This window comes from Diabrotica undecimpunctata, chromosome 2 (genome assembly GCF_040954645.1).
Source record: "Diabrotica undecimpunctata isolate CICGRU chromosome 2, icDiaUnde3, whole genome shotgun sequence".
Classification (NCBI taxonomy): Eukaryota; Metazoa; Arthropoda; class Insecta; order Coleoptera; family Chrysomelidae; genus Diabrotica; species Diabrotica undecimpunctata.
Genome location: NC_092804.1, coordinates 39910985 through 39933376, shown reverse-complemented (window position 1 = coordinate 39933376; position 22392 = coordinate 39910985). Strand labels below are relative to the sequence as shown.

The window sequence follows — 22392 nt, the reverse complement described above, 5'->3', positions numbered from 1 at the left end:
AAGGCTAATAACAAACCTTTATTACAATCAGCGAGCAATAGTACGAATTGAAAAAGAGACATCTGAAGAAATGGAAATAAAGAGAAGAGTCAGGCAAGGCTGCATACCATCACCTCTATTATTTAACGGTTATTCTGAAGAGGTAATTCAAGAAACTCTGGAAGATGAAACAGTCGGCATAAGAGTAAATGGAGTCTTGGTTAACAACATCAGATATGCAGATGATACAGTAATAATAGCCGATAGTTTACAAGACCTGGAAAGATGAAGTTTATGAAAATTTGTAAAAACAACCATAATACTAACGAAATCTTGATAGTAGAGGGCCAGCAGATCGAAAGAATAATAAAGTACACTTACCTAGGAACACTTATAACAGAAAATAATGACTACACTGCAGAAATCAAAGTCAGAATCGAAAAAGCACGTTCTAATTTTATGAAAATGAAAAAGGTCATATGTGGCAAAGATTCAAGATTAGCTCTTAAAGTACGCCTAACAAAATGTTACGTATACAATGTACTATACTATGGAGTGGAATCATGGACGTTAAATCTAGACATAATGAGACGACTTAACGCCTTTGAAATGTGGACCTATAGAAAAATTTTGAGGGTTTCCTGGGTAGATAGAGTTACGAACAATGAAGTACTGAGAAGAATAGGTAAAGAGGAGGAAGTTGAACTTACAATTAAAGAAATAAAGCTACAGTATCTCGGACATGTAATGCAGGGCGAGAAGTATGGCATCCTGCGACTCATAACGACTATTTAGAGCTACTGCCTCAAAAATTAAAGTAGCTATGATGATTGCCAACCTCCGTAGCGGAGATGGCACCTGAATAAGAAGAAGAATCTGGACGAGGAAACTTATTGACCAACCGAAAGGTTCAACTGGCCGCTTATGCCGATGATATTGATATTATGATTAGAACATCAACAAGAAACATACGCAGAGTTAAAAACACAAACAAAAATGCTAGGTCTGGAAATTAACACAGACAAAACAAAAATATTGATACAGACGAGAAGAAATATAGTCCCACAACACATTATACATGAAGATGACATTGAAACGGTTGGAAAGTTTACATACCTGTGAGTAGAAATATATGCCAGCGGATCAGAAGATGGAGAAATACGGAAGAGAATAACGCAGGCAAACAGAGCTTATTTTGCCCTCTCCCATATATTTCCGTCTAAAAATGTCCACTGAAATACAAAAATGAGAATCTATAAAACCTTAATTCGACCAATAGCATGCTATGGCAATGAAGCATGGGTCCTGAAAGAAACATCCAAAAGCAAACTCGATACATTCGAAAGGAAAGTATTGAGAAGAATACTAGGACCTGTGAGGGAAAACGGAATCTTCAGAAGTCGATACAACAACGAGCTTTATCAACTTTATAAGAAAGCACCACTGTCAGACATCATTAGAATACAAAGATTGCAATGGGCTGGACATATGATAAGAATCGGAGAGAATAGGCAACCAAAAAAAAAACCGAATGCTAGAATGCTAGACGCACAAGCCCTTTTGGGGTCCGTGTATGGAGAAGATCAGCCACAGACAAGCAAGGGTGGAGGCAAAAAACAAATGAGGTCAATGATCAATGTGGGCTGTAGTGCCGTAGAAGAAGATGAAGAAGAAGTATTTGGAGGGAAAATTTGGAGTAGAAATTAAAACTTAGAGTATTGGAATGCTGTATATTCTTTGTTCTGTTATATGCAGTTGAAGCCTGGACAAGTGCATATGCAACTAAAAAGGCCTTACTAACTTTGAGATGTGGTGTTATCGAAGAATGTGGAAAATATGAACACAACACGTAACAAACACGGAAACCTTAAGAAAGATGAAAAAGAAAAGGAAATATTCAACACCATGAATGAAAGAAAAATGAGCTACTTTGGTCACATAATTGGTTATACAAAGAAAGGTGGAAGGAAAAGAGAACCGGGGAGATCACGCACGTTGTGGTTGACAATTTAAAGCAGTGGAATTAAAAAACATCAATAGAACTCTTCAGAACTCTTGCGGACAAAGTAAAATGGACCGTGATGATGGCCAATGTCCTTAAAGAATGAGGCACAGTAAGAAGAACCGATATATCAAACCTTTTCCCCATTATAAAATAACAAATTAAAGAACTGCCCAGGAATGGAAATAGACATTAGGAATCAGTGTCTGATAAATTTTTCTACCCCGACGATCAAGAAATTATAGCAAATGACAAGGAAGATATGGATTATATTGTTCGAAAATTGACTGAATTGGGGACTTGCCATCAACGTTATTAATACGAAATACCTCGTAATAAAGGACGCATAAAGAGTTTCTCGACTGTCTTTGTTCGAAAACTGACTGAAAAATACAATTGGGGACTTGCCATCAACGTTATTAATACGAAATACCTCGTAATAAGGAACGCATAAAGAGTTTCTCGACTGTCTTTTAAATATATAAAGAATGAAAGGAGTTTAAATATCTAGGAACAATAATAGGAAAAGAAGGAATATCTAAAGGAGACTTACAGCAAAACACAGAACAAAGGTGGAAAGTAATACCAAGTCCTCTATTTTAAAATGTAATTTACATGTCTTAATTGCTACTATTATTAGTAAGGTAGGCAAAATTAAACTATTAGAAAAACAAATATTTATTTCCAAATAAGATAAAATATTTTGTTTCAATATTTTGAGACTGATTTAGGAAATGCAATTCGAAACGTTAAATATAAAGTAAGTATTTTTAAAAACCAATTTCATGTTATTTACGGAAAACCAATTTGAATAATATTCATCAACAAGGACAATAATCAGCTAATTTAAATGTTTTACCTCTTCTTTCCCGGTTTAAGCTTCCTTTAACTAATATTTGGCTAGAAAATGCAAAACGAGGTTAGATATAATATGCAGCTAATATATATCAAGATGAAGATGCATATTCAAAAATCAATTTAATAATAAACCCTTTTTGACGAATACTAAGGATTTATCTTAAGGTAACAAAACATTACCAAACATAATTTTCATTTCAGAGCGATCACTAGCTATGAACCCAACCAAATGTCGAATAAAAATAAACATCAATTATTTCAAAACTGTCAATGTCAAATGTCAAAGATATCAAAACAATTTAAAAGCACGTTTTAGTTGTTTCTACCTTACTAATTATGTATATAAAATGAATAATTAAACTGTCATAAGTATTTTTAAAAACCAATTTCATGTTATTTACGGAAAACCAATTTGAATCATATTCATCAACAAGGACAATAATAAGCTAATTTAAATGTTTTAGCTCTTCTTTCCCGGTTTAAGCTTCCTTTAACTAATATTTGGCTAGAAAATGCAAAACGAGGTTAGGTATAATATGCAGCTAATATATATCAAGATGAAGATGCATATTCAAAAATCAATTAAATAATAAACCCTTTTTGACGAATACTAAGGATTTATCTTAAGGTAACAAAAAATTACCAAACATAATTTTCATTTCAGAGCGATCACTAGCTATGAACCCAACCAAAGGTCGAATAAAAATAAACATCAATTATTTCAAAACTGTCAATGTCAAATGTCAAAGATATCAAAACAATTTAAAAGCACGTTTTAGTTGTTGCTACCTTACTAATTATGTATATAAAATGAATAATTAAACTGTCATATATATTTACAATAAACCATTTTTGCAACTGCGGCTTCCAAATCGCACGCCATATAATTGTAACAGTTACGTAACAAGAAGAAGGGTTATACTTACCGTGCAAAGGGTGCTTGCATAACTTTCCGCCCATCATTCACTGAATTACACTAAAACTAAAAAACAACAAACCAAAAACAAATCGTTTTTCTTACTTGTATTTGTGTTCGGTATTGGAGGCGGCTGGGCCTTGTTGCTCTCCGCTAGAGCCGTCGGCGACGTCGTCCTCTAGTGTGGGAATCCTAGGTGGCGTGGGGGACGCAGCAGACGGCGGTGCATCGATCGGACACGTGGCCGATGGAGGCGGCACGTGAGGGGGCATTGACTCCTCTTCGGGCGCATCGCACATCGGCAGATCGGCTACGGATGGAGGCGGCGAAACGACCGGATCGTCTTCTTTTTCGCCGGCAGATTTGGATTTTCGCTGGTGGTGGAAGTGCAGCGAAAACGTTTTGCGGAATTTTTGGATGACGCTCTCCGATTCGCGGCCTGAAGCTGAAACAAACAAATTTTCTTAGGCTTTTGTTTAATTTTACCGCTCAAAATAATACAAACGGGATATTTTATTTAATCGTATAAACTGGTGTATTCAGTTGCGATACATATTACAAAAATGAATACTTTGTAATTTATTTTAAAATTTAAAACTTTTTCAATTTTTTTCCTATAGTTTTATTAAAAGATCGTAAAAATGTATTATTACAAAAGCACTATTACAAAACCTTATTCTTAATGAATAGGCACAGAGCACATAGAACAAATAGTAATTATTTTATACAAAGATACCTACTCAATTCAAATATTTCCATACAGTATCCCAGGCATCAGTAACAAATTTAAGCTTGATTAAACTATTTAAGTCACCTAGTAACAAAATCGCCAAAACGCTCGTTTTTCCAGTTTTGATATATGTACTCCCCTGGATTCGTCTTATTAATACCTATCGACTGCTAGTAATGTTCAGTATTAAAACAGCCAATCAGGTGACTTTCTTTCATTCACGTGACCTGAATATCGTAAACAAGAATCATGGCCGAATTACTTTAATCACTGCTTGGTTATTTACAAATTATTAGCATTTAATAGCACATTAATCAAAATTTAAGAACTTTTAAGTCAATATAATTAAAAATAGATATTTCACCTGTACCAGTAACACCAACGAAATATCGAAAAAGAATTAGACAACCTGAAAAATGGAAATGTAATGTTAAGAAACGTCTCAGGTAAGTGTACTATTTCTAACAGCATGTCTTAAAACTCTATCTGAATTTCAAATCTCTTGTTTTTGACCCACCAATTTTTCAGGAGATCTGAAAACAGTTTTCTTTCTATTTCAGATACATCGGAAAAGTACGAACACAACCGCAGTGTCAGGACAAATCAACAGCTTTTGAGTGCAGAAAATTTAAACTACGTGAACTTGCAGAAGTCAACAAACGATTCTACTCCAATTCAACAAAGATTGCACAAGATGCATTTATATTAAATAGTATTGAAAGAGTATTGAAATACAGGATGTAAAAAGACGACATAAGCAGCAAGAATTGATAAAAGAGAGATCCAGGAGATCAGCAAAAACAACGACGTGCAAATATCTTATTAATTTAAGTGATAATACGGTTGTAAAAGTCTGCCTAAAGTCATTTCTGAATATATTTTGTATTACACGACAAAGTTAGAACAATAATTATTGAAAATTATAAAAAGCACAATAATGTACCTATTGAAAGAAGGGGTTGAGACAGAAAGACAACAAAATTTTTAACTAAGAAGCAAAGTGTTATGGCTTTTATAATGAAGCTAAAATGTATTGAGTCATATTATTGCCGTGGCAAATCCGAACGGAGATTGTGTGATAACTTAAACATTACTAAGTTCTACCGTTTTTACTCAAGTGATCCGTCAAATGAACCTGTCAAGAGACGCTTTTTCCGGGAGGTGTTTAACAAAAATTTCAATTTAGGCTCTAGTACACCACGTAAGATATGTGTTCCACATATTTATCACTAGAGAAAAAATTAAACGATCTGAAGGAAGCTATTTTCTTGTGGCATTTTAAATTAATTACTATTTAATAATTACTATTATTAATTAATAATATATAATCAATTACTATTTATTAAATAGTAATTGATCTGAAGGAGGTGAGAAAGCTAATTTAATATGTCAAAAAAGAATCCACAAGCTACGAGCCAGGGTATTCTATAATTTAGTGAAGAAAGAAAATACCAACGTAATCACTTTCTTCTTCAACCTTCAGAAAAACCTTACCAAACTCCTTATCAAAAGTACCAGACCACCAGGCATATAACAGCAGGTAGCTTTATTTACATAATCTCACTGTCTTTCAGGGATACTCAAAGGCTACATTTGGGCCTCAGAACTCATTCAGTTATTGTTGAACCTAGACCAATACGGGAAATCTTCCAATTATATAGCCTCTGCAATCTGGCACCATTTATGCCAAATAGATATGTCAAAGGTAACTACTGTGAGACTTGTGTTTACGGATGTGGCATTCAAATAAGAACAGGATTGTTCTTGAGATGGTCATGCAAGCGAGCTCAAGTGAATTTAAAAATTCCTTGTTAGAGGGCATTAATTTATCCCCACGATAGGATATTTGGGCTGATTGAAATAAAATAACTTGAAATTGTAGCAAATCCTGCAGAATATTACAATGAAATGAAATATTACACCACTGTTTTGTTAGCTGACCAAGATTTTAACTTTTTCGACTGGAAGACCGAGGCTGATAGCTTCATTAAAGCTACAAGGCAGTGGCATTTTAAACTTACCGAATGTAAACGACTTTATCTAAAGCTATTAATCAAACAACCTGGAGATATTTTGGTAAAGGCTGATCCAAATTTCAACGTTTCAACTGGAGTTTTTCGAAGCTTAACCAAGATTAGTCAGTCGGTAGAAGTTAAAAGACGTCAAAAATTTGCTTGAAATTAATTTTGGAGATACTTGAAAGATATACTAGAAAAAAATATATAGATATCTGGAACAAAAATGCTTTATATATAATATATAATAATAACGGATTTATTACGGCTGTCGCCGCTTCTCCGCCCCCAATTTCCATCTTTTTCTGTCATATGCAGTTGCCTCTTCTAAGTCTCTTGCCGCCATTGCTTCATCAATATCGTTGCGCCAACTTCTCCGTGGTCGTCCTCTCTTTCTTCTTTCAGGAGGGATCCATTCCAGTACTCTCCTAGGCCATCTGTACTCTGGCATTCTTTTAACATGTCCGAACCAGATTAATTGTTTTCTTTCTATGTCATCATTGATATTTCTCTCCATTTTCATTTCGTTTCTTATTTGTTCGTTTCTAACTCTCTCCAGTTTCGATCTACCGCAGCTTCGTCTCAGATAATCCATTTCTGTCGTCATAAGTTTGTTTTTATTAGCTTTGGTGACGTCCCATACTTCCGAACCGTAAAGTGTAATACTTTTTTTAATAATTTTAAAATAATAAAATGCTTTACCTACATAATTTTTATCGACACACGTTAGGTAAAGAAAAATATACGATTTTTGTGTAAAGCATGAAATAACTAAGTATTCATTTAAAAGTTCCATCGTAAAATTTCGACGTGTCACTCAAAACATGTTTATATATCGACAAGTTTCTTTCAACGTCCACACTGGATATCTTACTCATACTCTGCCACTACTACTGATCCATATTTATGTTCTCCATTTAAATTTGAAAATATTTTATTCATCTTTTCATATTCTTCGTTTTTTGTTAATACATCCGAGTTTTGTTCTGATCTGATGTTTGATTTTGAGACAGTTTTTATGCTAATAGCAAAGTGACTATTTTGTAAGGTGATATACGATAATTTATTATTAATGAGATATTTGTTCTTCTTCTTCTCGTGCCACTCCTAGCGGAGATTGGAAATCATCATGGCCACTGCGACTTTGTTAGCAGCGCGCCTAAAAAGTTCAATCGAACTACACCCGAACCATTCACGTAGATTACGAAGCCACGATCATTTTCTTCTTCCCACACTTCTTTTGCCCTTAATTTTGCCCTGCATGATATTTCTTAAAAGTTCGTACTTTTCACCTCTCACAATGTGCCCCAAGTATTCCATCTTTCTAGTTTTTATCTCATTTAGAATTTCGCATCTTTTGTCTAAAGTTTGGAGTACTTGCGTGTTACTGACGCGGTCCATCCATGATATTCTGAGAATGCGCCTATAGCACCACATCTCGAAAGCTTCGATGTTTTTTGTGGTCAACTGTTTTAGTGTCCAAGCCTCTACTCCATACAACAGGGTAGAAAAGACATAACACCGCAGCATTCGTATTCGTAACTTTATATTGATATCACGATTGCAAAAGAGTTTGCGCATTCTATTAAAGACTGATCTAGCGATTTCTATTTTACATCTAATCTCTTTTGTTTGATCAGTATCGTCTGTGATCCAAGCACCTAGATATTTATAACAGGACACACGCTCAATCGTTGTATTGTCTATTACAAGATTAGCTCTGATGTTCTTTGATTTCGTGATTACCATAAATTTAGTTTTTTTCAAATTAATTTTCAAGCCTTAACTGTTACAGTATATATTGAGACTTTGAACGAGATGTTTGTTATTTAGTTATTATTATCAGTGATTTTTTTTGTAGTATGTAAAGTAAATAAAATTAGTTTAACTACGTGTACTTGCCTTAATCCCTGAACCCACACAAAAACGTAACAACATATTTGATTATTCCAAATTTTTAATATCCATATTAAATGGCCATATCTATACAAACAACAACAGCTCTTATTACATACATAACAACCCTCGCACATAACTCTATCCATTCATGCTTTTTACGAGATGTCCATCTTAAAAGCAATTTGTCAACACGTTATCCCTTAAAATATCATAAATTTATTGCCTCTCATGTTACTAACTGATCCTAACTTTTCTGAGGACATGTTCGGAAAATAAAATTCTAAGCGACGATCTGAAGAATTTTATCCACTTCCCTTTTTTAAGCAAACGGTTTATTGATTTATATATTAGTCCAGTTTTAGATTAAATATTACTTATTGTGTTTTTGTCAAAAATTACTAAAAAACATTAAAAGGTATTGCATTATAATTTTTTCTGGACTACTTCCTGGGAGATATTCCTACATTACAGGATAACTTGACTTTTATTATTCTTATTGACTTCTCATGTAATACCAAATTTTTATTAAATGAATTAATACAAATTACACAAGACAACCTCGAGGTCACGGTTCAAGTAGTACTTAGCCTGTTTAAATAATTTTGACAAGTAGTTACTATTTGTCTTTATATATTCTTTATATATTTCATCACATCTGTGGGAATTTTCCTTGCACCAGTTATGGTATTTTAAAATAACGATTTTTATAAATAAAATGAGGCAGAGATGAGAACACTGAGAAGAATCACAGAGAAAAATACGCTGAGAGATCGAAAGAGAAGTAAAGACATTAGAAGAAAATGTAATGTACAGTATATAAACGAATGGACACTAAATAGTAAAAACAATGGAATAACCACCTAAGCAGAATGAGGAGACCCGTGTCGTCAAAATAGCAAGAGATAAGTCACCAATCCAGCCACACCAAAAAGATGGAGTGACAACCTTCCATAGAGGTATTAATCCGCCAATGAACAAACAGAATTGCTTATAAAGAGGAAGAAGATATAGGAGCATACTGTAACACAATGTCGGACCTGCTACGCAAACTAGAACATTCGTATACCTTCTCGAATCTTTGAGGGTCTGATTTGTCAGCGACAGTCTAATTTTTTTATAAATTGGTAGATATTTCTTCGCATTTCTTGTAAATTCTGGCATGTATGATTTTAAGAAAAATTTTAAGTGCAGGACCTATAAGGCTGATAGTTTGGAAATCCTCGCACGTTTTCGCAGATCGTTTATTTGGTAGTGTTACAAATGTTGACAATAGCCATTCCTCTAGGACATTACCTGAATCGTATATGGCGTTAAACAGTTCAGTTAACTCCTTTGTGCACACTTCACTCATCACCTTAATAAGTTCAACGGGTATTTCATCTGGATCTGTGGCCTTACCATTCTCAGACTGTTAAAGCTGCTTTTAACTCGCTTTCTAGTATTGACGGCCCTGTCATGCAATTTATTTCTGGAATGTTACCTCGGTAGTCCCAGAAAAGTTCTTTGATGTACATTTTCCAGGCCACCAACTTCTCCTTAACTGTCATCGCCAGGTTCCCGTCTTTGTTTATGAGGAGGTGTGTGTTTCTCCTTTTGTATTATTATTATATGTATTATATTTTGTATATTTCGGTGGATATTTATATGATCGTGTTTCACTTGGAGTTCTTCGATTAGTTTACATTTTTCTTGCATCCATGTCTCCTTGGCTCTTCGTATTTCTTTTTTAATTGTTTGGTTAATTTCTTGGTATTTCTTCGCGTCCCTGTTTTTCATTAATCTTCTTTAGTCCATCATCTGCAGAATGTTATAAGTCATCCATTCTTTATTTTTTACTCTTGTTTCTTTTCCCAGATATTCTTTTCCCGCACTTAGCATGACGTCTTTGATATAACTTCATTTTTGTTCTACACTCTGTTCTTGTTGTTTAGCGGTTTCTAGTTTTTCTCTCATTACATCTCCTACGTTCTGACGAACTATGGGATCTTTTAGAGTGTCATAATCCAGGTTCTGTTTAGGTTTACTTTTGATGAGTTTCTTTAGTTTGAGTTCTATCTGGCCCACATAAGCCGTGTTGTCCGACGATGTTTTCTATTCTGCTTTTGCCAACTCTGGCATTAAAATCACCCATGATGATGGTAAGCTCTTTCTTCTTGGTATATTTTACTGCTTTTTGTACAAGTGCGTAGAACTCCTCGATATCCTCTTCTAGCATTTCTGATGTTGGAGCGTAAATTTCAATGATATCCGTATTAACGGGTCTGCTTTACAGCTTCATCAAAATGACTCTATCAGAGAGAGGTAGCACGCTGATTACAGCCCCAGCGATCTTTTTGCTCAGAATCACCGCTACGCCATTCCAGTGATGTGGTTTATGGGTTCCCGCATAATATACGATATGCTCATCCACACAGCACTGTCCCGAGCCTGGCCATCTCATCTCGCTGATTCCCATCACGTCGATATTTAGACTTTTTATTTCTTGAATGGTGTTGTGTATCTTTCTCCCTTTAAACATACTTCAAACATTCCAAGTACATATTTTTTGAACGTTCCACGTGCACACTTTTTCTCTATTAGTGTTTAAATATTGGTAAGGATTTTGTGGGTTGACGACCTGGGAAGCCTTACATTTTTGTGTTTTTCCTCTCCTGCTGGATCTTGGTATCCGAAGTCCATGATCAGTACCTTCTTCAAATTGGTTTACATTAACTATGATGAATGAACCAGGGTCTATTTATGGGGTGGTTTCCCGTTGCCTTCCCCATCGCAGTGTCACAGCCGTTTGACTCATAATGTGGCACCTGTGCGCAAGAGCGAGATTTTTATGATTACTATTTATTCGTTAGCATCATTGTGTATAAGTAATAAATCTATAGTAATAAATTTGAATATTGAGGACATTAAATGCTGCTAAAATATCTTGCGTTGAAGTAGCTGAGGGAGCAATTAGAGGAACAAGCCGAAGATTCCCATGGTTCCAAAAAGGTTCTTCAAGAATGATTAAAGGAAGTCATCATTATCAATGGAGAAGATCCAAAAACTTTGAATTTTAGTTAAAAGATGAGACAATCATGAGAAAAATCAACGAAACTTAGAATAACTGTAGAAGAAGTTTGTCGACAGACTAATGAGAAACTAGAAGTTTTTAAAAAGACCGATAAAAAATATTCCGAGCAAAATCTATAAAGCTTCTAAAACAACCAATGAGAAATTCACAGAAGTTTTCTTAATCATCGAAAAACCTCTAAAGCGAATAGAGAGAAGATTGATAAAATTCTTTGAAAACATTGAAAATAATCTAAAAAGAAGATAAAATTCATGATGACAACAGTAGTCCAAATGACAGATAAATCAAGAACTGAGTCAGAAACAGAAGCAGTAGATCCAGATCCAATAACGAAGGTGCATAGACATGTGAAAAATTAAAAATTCACATGAGATTTAAATTGCGCCCATTTGATGGGGAATCTCGATTCATTTATCTCTGATAATGTGCAGCGTAATGCTGCTGACATTTTACGATCGATTCCTAAAAGCCAAGAATAAAGTAAAAAAAAACTGGTTCAGAAAATAATCCGTGCTACGATGCCTATTAAACGTGAGCTAAGATGTTGGTAAAGTAGTCCAACTTAGTAGTACTTGCAAGAAAAAAATACAAGAGTAAGAAAACTAGACGTTATGACATCGAGTACAGAGCAGGAAAAATCCAATCAAATGTTGATTCCCTTTCGAGAAAGTCATTCAGCGCGAATTGTAGCTACTGTACAAAGTTAATGAATAATTAATAAATTGAAACACAAAACGTGTTTCAACTGAAACACGTTTTGGATTAAAAGTGTTACGGCAAAAGACCAGCGTGAAAAGATATAATTGCATGTAATAATTATATAAGTTAAAATATAATAATTGCATATAGCAGTTAAAGCCTGTTGGAGCAAATGGAATTGAACGGTAGTTAGAGATGGTCTTCTGTATATAACCTTTGACCTTTGAAAATGGTAAATACTGGTACGTGTATGTACAGACCAGAATAAACTTTGTTTACCCATTTCTTGAGCATCCATTCAATGTACCACCGAACTTTTAAAAACAACAACATATTTAAAATATTCATTAGTTTTAATAATAAGTGCTGAACATCATCATCATCATTTTGGCTTTACAACACTGTATGGGTCCTAGCCTCCCCAAGAATTTTTCTCCAGTTGTCCCTATCCATCGCCTTCCTCCGCCAAGCACGTATTTCCATATTTCTCATGTCTTCATCGATGTTATCTAGGAATCTTGTCCTGGGTCTTCCTCTTCTTCTTTGACCAATAGGTCTATCAAGGAGCGTTTTTCTAGCTGGGTCGGTTTGCTCCATCCGCATTATATGGCCTACCCACCTCAGACGTCCTATCTTTATGTGTTTTACGATATCTGGTTCCTGGTATATCCTATAAAGTTCGAAGTTGTATCGTCTTCTCCAGACAACATTTTCATTTACCGCTTAAGTGCTGAACATCTAATACAAAATGTAATCGTATGCATTTGTGAAATTGGTTTCTTGAGATAGATTTCATAAGATCGTTACCAAGCCATAACTTCCTAGGTCCGGTGTTGGTTTTTTTCTATCAAACAAAAAGAGGCTTTTAAGCCAGTTACCTCTGTCTGTCGCAAAGGTGTGAGCCAAGTCTCGTTACTGTGGCCACGCGTCTTTTTCTATAACATTTTGAACGTACAGGTTTAATTCATGAAGAGTTTATGCCTAGGGGTGAAACAATAAATTAGGAAGCCTATTGTGAAACCCTTTAAAGACTAAATACTACAATAGGAAATTGTCGAGTACCGGCATCGAAAAACTTATTCCACGATTCAATAAAGGCCTTGACAACCAAGGCAACAACATTTGAAAATAGCCTAAGGTACTATGATTTTGAAAATAAAATTTTGTGCTGATATCTGTTGATTTTAATTTTTTATGCCAAAACGTTCTTTACCTTCTACACGACCAATGTCCCAAAGAGTGGCCCAAAAGTCGGAACGTGGAAACGGCCAATTATCTCGTAAATTGCTAGTGATAATTGTACAAAATTTGAGGTACACCTATTTTGGGATACGGAGATTCCATATTTGATATTTGCAATGTTGCCAGAATTGCCGTTTCTCTTATATTATTAGTAACTTCGGTTTTTCAAATTCATCACCCTGTATATTCAGTTATTATTGGAATCTCCTATTCAATACCAGTTCAACCATATATAACACTTATGATTTTATGTAGTCTGGAAGGTCTTAAATAAATAAAACAGAAGTCTGGCAACGCCTAATTGTCTCAATAATTTTTTTAATATTAACTATTTTCTACCACATTAAAACCTAACAATTGATAGATTACAACATTTTTTAACATAATGGTTACTTTATCAAGTGTTCAAAATGTGCTCCATTTGTGAGTTGACAGTACCCTAATCGATGATAGAATGCGTCTTCCACATTTCTGCATGATTGTCTAGAAATTATTCGAGATGCATCGATAATTCGTTGCCTCAGCTGTGCAAGACTTGTTTGTTTAGTCTTGTAAACTGAATTTTTCAAGCATTCCCAATAAAATTAATCTTAGGATTGAAATTAAACGTGAAGGCCATTCAATTCTACCTCCTCTACCAATCCATCGTCCGGGAAATATCTCATATAAATAACGCCGAACTTCTTCTTCTTCTTAGCCTTCTATCGTCCATGTTTGGACATAGGCCTCTTCCAACTCCTTCCATCAGTCTCTATCCTGAGCAACCAATTTCCAATTTGTTCCGGCTATTCTTTTAATGTCATCAACCCATCTCATCTGTGGTCTTCCTCTTGGTCGTTTACTTTCGTAAGGTCTCCAATGTTGTATTGTAGTATTCCAATGTTGGTCTTTTTGTTTAGCAGTGTGGCCCGCGAAGCTCCATTTAAGTTTGGCAATTTTTGTTGTTATGTCCTCGACTTTTGTTTTGGATCTTACCCAGTCGTTTTTTTTTATCTGACAGTCTTATACCTAACATTGCTCTTTCCATTGTTCTTTCCGTTGTGGCTAGTTTATTCATGTTTGCCTTTGTTAGGGTCCAGGTTTAACATCCATATGTCATGATAGGAAGTATGCATTGGTTGAAGACTTTGCTCCTCAAGCATTGGGGTATTTTGCGGTTCTTAAGTATCCAACTAAGTTTTCGAAATCCTGCCCATACTAGTCTTGCTCTTCTAATAATTTCCGCACTTTGATTCTCTTTGTCAAGTTTCAGGATTTGGCCTAGGTAGATATATTCCTGGATATGTTCTATCTCACTGCCATAACGCCGAACAGTTAAACCAAAATGAGCTGGAGCTCCATCGTGCTGAAACCATATCTGATTAAAATTGGCCCCAAACAAGTTTTTCAGTGTAGGTACAATTTTATTTCTATTTCGTAACTATCTGATGTTAAATTTCCTTCGATAAAAAATGGCCTAAATAACTGAGTACCTACTATACCTGACCATATATTTAATTTTTGTGGTCTTTGAGTATGTCACGCATCCAATGTGGATTTACGTCACTCCAGTACCTTAAATTGTGTCGATTATCACTTCCACACAGTGTGAAGGTTGCTTCATCGGAAAAACATATTCTGTTAACGAAATTTTCATCATTTTCAATTTTATCCATCATTGCCTCAGTAAACTCTAATCTACGATCGAAGTCATCTTCACTTAATTCTGGCATTAAGTTAATTTTGTATGGTTTAAATTTATTCTTACGTAATACACGTAAGACTGAAGAACGACCTATATACATCATGTACTTGTGCAAACTTTGCATTATATCTAAAGTTTTGTTGTCATTCATAACCCTTTTCGGTCTACCGAATTCCTCGATACCAGATTCCTCAAATCGCTTTACAGTTTTTGTACCGTCGCCTTATGAATAGGAGAACGGTTTGAGAAAGTTGGCTACTTCACAATAAGATCTTTTTCTGTCACCGTACCCTCTTATTATTAGAATAGTAATTCGTTCTTTTTCGTTAAGAGCCATTTTAGAGAAGCAATTTATCTTACAGAACTTTTCGAAACACAACTACTGTCAGTTTTAGTTAATAATGTAAATGGTGAACAAATGTCAAAATTACAGCATTCTACATTTAAATATTTAAATTTATTAAAATCTACATATTTTGCACTGTTTTATGTATTTAAGACCTTCCAGATTACATAAAATCATAAGTGCTACATATAGTTGAACTCGTATTGCATAGGAGATTCCAATAATGACTGAATATACAGGGTGATGAATTCGAAAAACGAAAGTTACTAATAATATAAGAAAAACGGCAAATCTGGCAACATTGCAAATATCAAATATGGAATCGCCATATCCAAAAAATAGGTGTACCTCAAATTTTTTACAATTATGACTAGCAATTTACGAGATAATTGGCCGTTTCCAGACTTTTGGGTAACTCTGTATATATACTCGCATAAATTGTAATATCATTTTTTACCTGCAAATATTTTTATATAGTGAGCGGGTTCGCTTCGTATGTTTGGTCCTTCGATTAGTATATTTTATGCTCCAAATTATGTTGCACTGTTACAGTCGCGTCACTAGCTATCGCCTAATCTGTATATTATTGGAAAGCTCTCGTTAAACAATAGCTTTTCCCGCTTCACCGTTACAAAACATTCTATTGTTGATTTGTAGAAATCCTACTAGTCCTTTTTAAAATACATTCACATAAAGTTATTATTGAAACATTCGCATACGTCATTCATTTGTTGGCATTCTATTAACAAAGCCTTTTGTCGATTCGCTTTCCAGAGTTTCCATCGCGGAATTGTAATAAGAATATGCTAAAGCTCGTATTTAACAAACTTCGAGCGACAATCCTCATTTTAAGCTTGTGAAAACAAGTTGTAAAAGAGATTAACAATTGTCTAATATATTTAGAACAAAGGATGAGTGTGCCTTTTGGAAATTACGCTGAAGATCGTTTTCTGTTTGTTAGTTCTTATGGTTTGAACTGGTTTGGCAATTTCACGGAATAACTCCTTGATATTAAAACAATGATCCAAGCAACGTAGCGTACTAAAATTATTTTAATAATATTTTTATCCTTTGTGGGAATTAACGCTATTTATAAACCGTCTTAAAAAAATCATATACTTTATATATATATATATATATATATATATATATATATATATATATATATATATATATATATATATATATATATATGCTCCGACTAATTGACGCTGAGTCAGTAAAGAAGTGTAAAAGTATTTGAAGATCCTCATCACTTTTAAGTGTTTGTCCACTATTCCAAAAGTACTATTAAATGAAAGAGGAGAACAAAACAACATTGAAGAAGAATGGAATGTTATCCAAACGACAATTACAAATATGGCAAAGGAAACCCTCTGGAGGGTTTCAAAACTACGGTGAGAATAGATGGAGATATGATGCAGGCAGGCCTTTGATATTAAAAATGGAGTTAGACAAGGTGATGCCTTATCAATAACACTTTTTAATCTAATTTTAAAAGCTGTTTTTAGAAAACTGGATATAAACGGCTGTATTAATACAAGATCAATGCAAATATGCGCATATGCGGATAATGTTAATAATAAGCCGCAACAAAAGGGTATTAAGCGAAAAAGTTATAGAACTGAAACGAGTAGCTGCTACGTTTGGTCTATATGTAAATGAAAGCAAAACAAAATATATGGAGTGCACAAAATCGAATCAACATGAGAATCTGAAGGTAGACAACCATACCTACAAATACGCCTCCACTTTTCCCTACCTAGGCTCAATAATAAATGACAACAACAACATGAGTCAACAAATACAATAAGTGCTTTTATGCATACAAAGACTTAATGAAAAGTAAGTTACTGAATCGTGAGTCGAAGCTTAGAATCTACAAAACGGTAAGTGGTATAGTAAAAACCAGTGTTTACATATGGATGTGAAACGTGGACCCTTTCAACCACTAATGAAAATCAACTGAGAATATTTGAGCGCAAAATACTAAGGAAGATATTTGGACCAACCCAATGCAGCGATGGTTCGTGGAGAATTAAAATGAACCACGAGCTGGATGAACTAATGCAGAGCGCAGATATTGTTAGATTTGTAAAGTCTTCTTCTTCTTCTACTTCTTGGAGATCTTTCGATCTGTTTAATTCTGAAGCTGCCTCTGGTTAATTTCCTTGGAGGTAGATTGCCAAATATCCCTCCATCTTTTAGGTGGTCTTCCGGGAGGTCTTGAACCGGACGGGTTGTTTTCTAGGGCAATTTTTGGGAGTCTATTCTCATCCATTCGTCTTACATGACTGTACCACATCCTTTTACGCTGCCTTCCCCATCTTACAATATCTTGAATTTTGCACTGCTCTCTAACGTTTGTATTTCTCACCCTGTCTCTTCTTGTTTTGCCCAATATTGTTCTTAGGGTTTTCATCTCGGCAACCCTTAGCATCTGTTTCGTTTTGTTGGTATCTTTGCGCACTCCTATGCCATATGTCATGATCGGTCGTATTCAAGTATGAATATTTGTAAAGTCACAAAGACTAAACTGGCTTGGTCACCTAGAAAGAATCCCAGATAATCGAGCTGTAAAAGTAGTCTAGAGATGGAAGGAAGCAGAACAAGAGGAAGGCCCGGTAAAAGATGGATAGACGACGTAGAGAGGGATCTTAAAACCATAAACATCAGACAGTAGCGAAGGAAAGTATCCAACAGGGCAGAATGGAAGAACATTGTTAAGCAGGCCAAGACTCACAAGAGGTTGTAGCGTCATTAGAAGAAGAAGAAGAATTGACGCAGAGTCAGTAAAGAACTGTAAAAGTATTTGAAGATCCTCGTCACTTTTAAGTATTTGTCCACTATTCCAAGAACCAGCCCTACCTACTATCAACCACCTGCAGAGGGTTCGCCCGATGGAATTAGAAGTTAGAGAGAAGCCTTTAAGATCGAAGAAATGCACATTAGCATCATCTTTATATTGTAAGCGAATTTTATTACTTAGAATTAAGAAGATTTATATTTATTAAAAAACATTGTTATTTCAGGCTCCTCTGAGTCCTTAGCTGACTTTGAGTTTAAAAGCTAATTTAAACAAAAATTTAACTAAATGTGAAGACACAAATTTAATGAAAAGATTAAATAATTAAAGAGTATCACCTACAAATATATACAATTTTGAAATTATGACTGTTCAACAATTTGACGTAAAAAATTTAAGCATTCTTCCAAATTTTGACGAAAATACTTTTAATTATTTTTGCACTGCTTAATACACCAGGATGTGTTGTCTAAAGCACATCTTAACATACAATCCGCATTGAGTGTGGTTGTTAAACTTTTAACACAATGCGTTCACGAGGTTTGATGCATAGACAAGAGTTTTTAAAATCCACCGAAAGCGAATTTTCTGATCTTCTCTACCATATTAAAGTAAGCTGGTTAAGTTGCGGTAACGCATTTGAGAGAGTATGGAATTAAGGAAGGAGATTCAGAACTTTTTGGCGGAGCAAGCCAGATGACTTGAAGATCATGTTTGACGAAAATTGGCTTCCTGAATTCGTATTTTTTACAGATTTGTTGTCACACCTAAAAAAATTAAATATGACTTCTGCAGCTTAAACTATTTCCCAGATATATAGAGAAAAATAAACTCACCCATTTTCCCAAAATGAGCACCTGTCTAAGAAGAAAACTTACAAAGGTTCGCTCAAAAAGTAAAAAAACTGCATGAGGAATTTGAGAAGATATTTCTAGATTTTAAGAAAATTGAACCATTGCGTAACATTTTTTCCATGCCTTTTAATGTCAACGGTTTAAGCAACTTTTTCTTAATATCAGCAAATTTATAAGGCCATATCTAGGATACAATACCCAAATATAGTTGCCCACTACCAAAAAATATGGTTATGTTTACAGTACTAAAAATTTCAGTATTACAAATGCAGCCGAATTATGAGGAAATCATGCAAAAACAAAAACAGCTCCACATTTTACATATCACCACAAAGTCTAGTTCTGCTACCTCTACCTTCTACTTCACAGCTTACATAAAATTTTAATTCAGTTACTTACGATTGCTTTTGTATTTCAATCAGTTATTTTGTAATATTGCACAATAAAAGTGTTTCCGAAAAATTAATATTTTTATTTCAGCAAACAACATAACTAAAAATTCAACATCTTGATCCACCATATATTCCTTTAGTAAATATTGGCAGGCAGAAGAAAAAGTTTTCTCATTCCTGGCACAGACCATTTCCCTTATTGACTGTCCTAAATATACTATTGAAAGAGGTGTATATCGCCTTCAGAATAGCTTGCAAACGCTACTTGGAAGGAATTTTTACTACAGAAAACTAATAAGGTGTCTGTCTTGTATAAATATGTTGTATACAATAATTTAATTATGTCATCATCATCATTATTCTATTTGCCTATATACCTATGTAGGGTTGGCTTCCCTAATTACATTTCTCCATAAGTGTCTATCTTGGGTTATATCAATATTAATACTCTTTACTGATATGTCTGCCTAAGCGTCTCCTCCCAGCGCTTTATTGGTATTTTTCTCCTACTACTTCCAGGAACCCGTAGATCTGCATTTCTTTGTATTATGTAATTAACGTCTCTACGTTGAATATGACCAAACCATCTTAACCTATGCTCTTGCATCTTGGCAACAATTGGTGCCATCCCTAGAATTTCCCTAATATACTCATTCCTAATTTTATCCTTTTTTGTCACTTCATTCATTCCTATTCTCATTTCCACTTCATCTATCTAACCTTAATTCTACTGCATGCATCTCCATCTATCCCCCATTACTCTGTAATACCGATGCTACGTACTTGAAACTATTAATTTTCACAATCATTTCATTATCTAAATATAACATTTTATTTGTACTAAATCCATCTTTAAATGAACATTCCAAATACTTGGTTTTTGTCCTACCAGGTTTTAAACTTTTTTCCTCAAGAGCTTGTCTCCACTGTACCAGTATTTGTTCTAAGTCGCTTTCACTATTTCATACTAACACTTCATCATCAGCATGCATTAAGCACCACTACAAAGTGCAGGGTAAAAGATCAGTTAGAAGACGCCAAAACTCTTGGCTGAAAGACCTGAGAAGATAATTTGACCGCTCGTCTACAGCAATCTTCGAAAGGATTACCCTGTAGTTTCGCTGTTATTTCATCCAGAACTAATAAAAATAAATAAGGACTAAGCACTTGGCGCAATCCTCCTACTTTCCCATGAAATTTATCAGTCTCGCCCACACACCTGCCCTAACACTAGTTGTTACTCCCTCATACATGTCTATCACAATCTTTACATATTCACCGGGGACTCCTTTCTTATTGAGTACTCACCACAGAATCTTCCGAGTAACCTTTCATATGCTTTCTCAAGATCAATAAATACCATATAAGTGTTTGTTCCTTTATTCCTGTATTTTTTCATCGACTACCTTATAATGAAAATTGCGTCTGTGATTGGTCTGCCTTGCATAAAGCCAAACTGGTTATCAAATATTTCGATTTCTTGACGTATCTGGTTGTCAATTACTCTCTTTCATATTTTCATGGTATGACTAAGTAGTGTTATGGCCCTGTAGTTTGTACATCTTCCTTGTTTTTGTAGACGGGGTACTAACAAACTACTTCTCCATTCGTCTGGCATTTGTCCAACTTCCATAATTCTATTAAATATACTTGTTAACCAATTTGTCCCTTTCTCTTCTAATGCTTTTCACACTTCCACAGGCATATCATCTGGTCCAACTGCTTTTCCTTTCTTTATTTTTTGAGTTGCTTGAGCCACTTTTTCGTTTGTTATTTTGTTTACTATTGGTTACTATCTTCGTTAACTTAACTGGTTATCTGTCAAATTCTTCATTTAATAACCCGTCAAAGTACTTTTTCCATCTTTTTTTGACATCCTTTTCGTGAATAAGTATTTTACTATTTTCATCTCGGATACATCTAATCTGAATTTTTTGCTTTCTTTGCTCTCTGTTTGGCTATTTTTGCTTTTGATACTGCCACTTTTGCTTCCTTTTTAGCGACCGTATAGTTTTGAAGATATGTGTCCGATTTATTGTCTTGCCACTGTTTATATAATCTTTTCTTCTCTCTCATTTTTTTTTTGAATTTCGTTAGACCACCACCAGTTCTTCTTATTCTCAAACATTCTCTTTTAAACATCCACCAATTTTTTTGTGGTCCTCTCCGATACGTTTGGTTTCGTTTTTTACTTCAAGGTCCAGTACAAGCAACTTATGTTGTTGGCTTACTGTCTCACTTTCTATTACCTTGCATTCCTTACATTCATGTATATCTTCTTTTCTTGCCACGAAATAATCTATTTGGGATTGATTTTGTCCACTTTTGTATGTAAGAAGCTAAGTTTCTTTGTTTTAAAAGAATGTGTTAACAATGGCCATATCTAACGCAGTTGCTAAGTCAAGCATGTCACCTCCAACTTTATTTCTAGTTCCAAATCCTAGTTCTACATGTATTGATTCATATCCTGCCTTGGATTGGCCCACATGACATTGTCCCCACATGTGGCTTGTGTGGATTGGCCCACATGTGAATTAATCATGTAAGTACTGTTAATCGCATTTAAATATACCAAAATCGTTATATCGCTAATATACTTCGGGAGGATGTTAAATAAAAAAAAAAAAAATAACTTCGGAACAGGTCCTGTCAACACCGATAACAATGTAAAATTAATATTAAAAACTTTAATGGACCTGTTTATAAACATTAATAAGTAATAAAGGTTTTACGCTACACTAATTTCATTATGACATAATTTTTAAACTGCTTTTTATCGACTAATTTTTATAATTATATACCACAACGCCCCGTATATTATTATTTCTAAAAAATCAATTTCCACAATTTTCGGATATAATAGAGGACACCACTGGTTACTTTCTAGAAACTTTGCCATT

At 34.5% G+C, this 22392-nt stretch overlaps 1 protein-coding gene across 1 annotated transcript in view; it reads right to left on the bottom strand.

Annotated features, from left to right (window-relative positions):
• The window catches only part of RhoGEF3 (Rho guanine nucleotide exchange factor 3), a 941311-nt gene that overhangs the window by 236214 nt on the left and 682705 nt on the right, over positions 1–22392 (bottom strand). The window contains exon 15 of the mRNA XM_072521630.1: positions 3861–4200. Within this exon, the coding sequence (XP_072377731.1) occupies positions 3861–4200 (340 nt within the window). The remainder of the gene's footprint in view (positions 1–3860; positions 4201–22392) is intronic.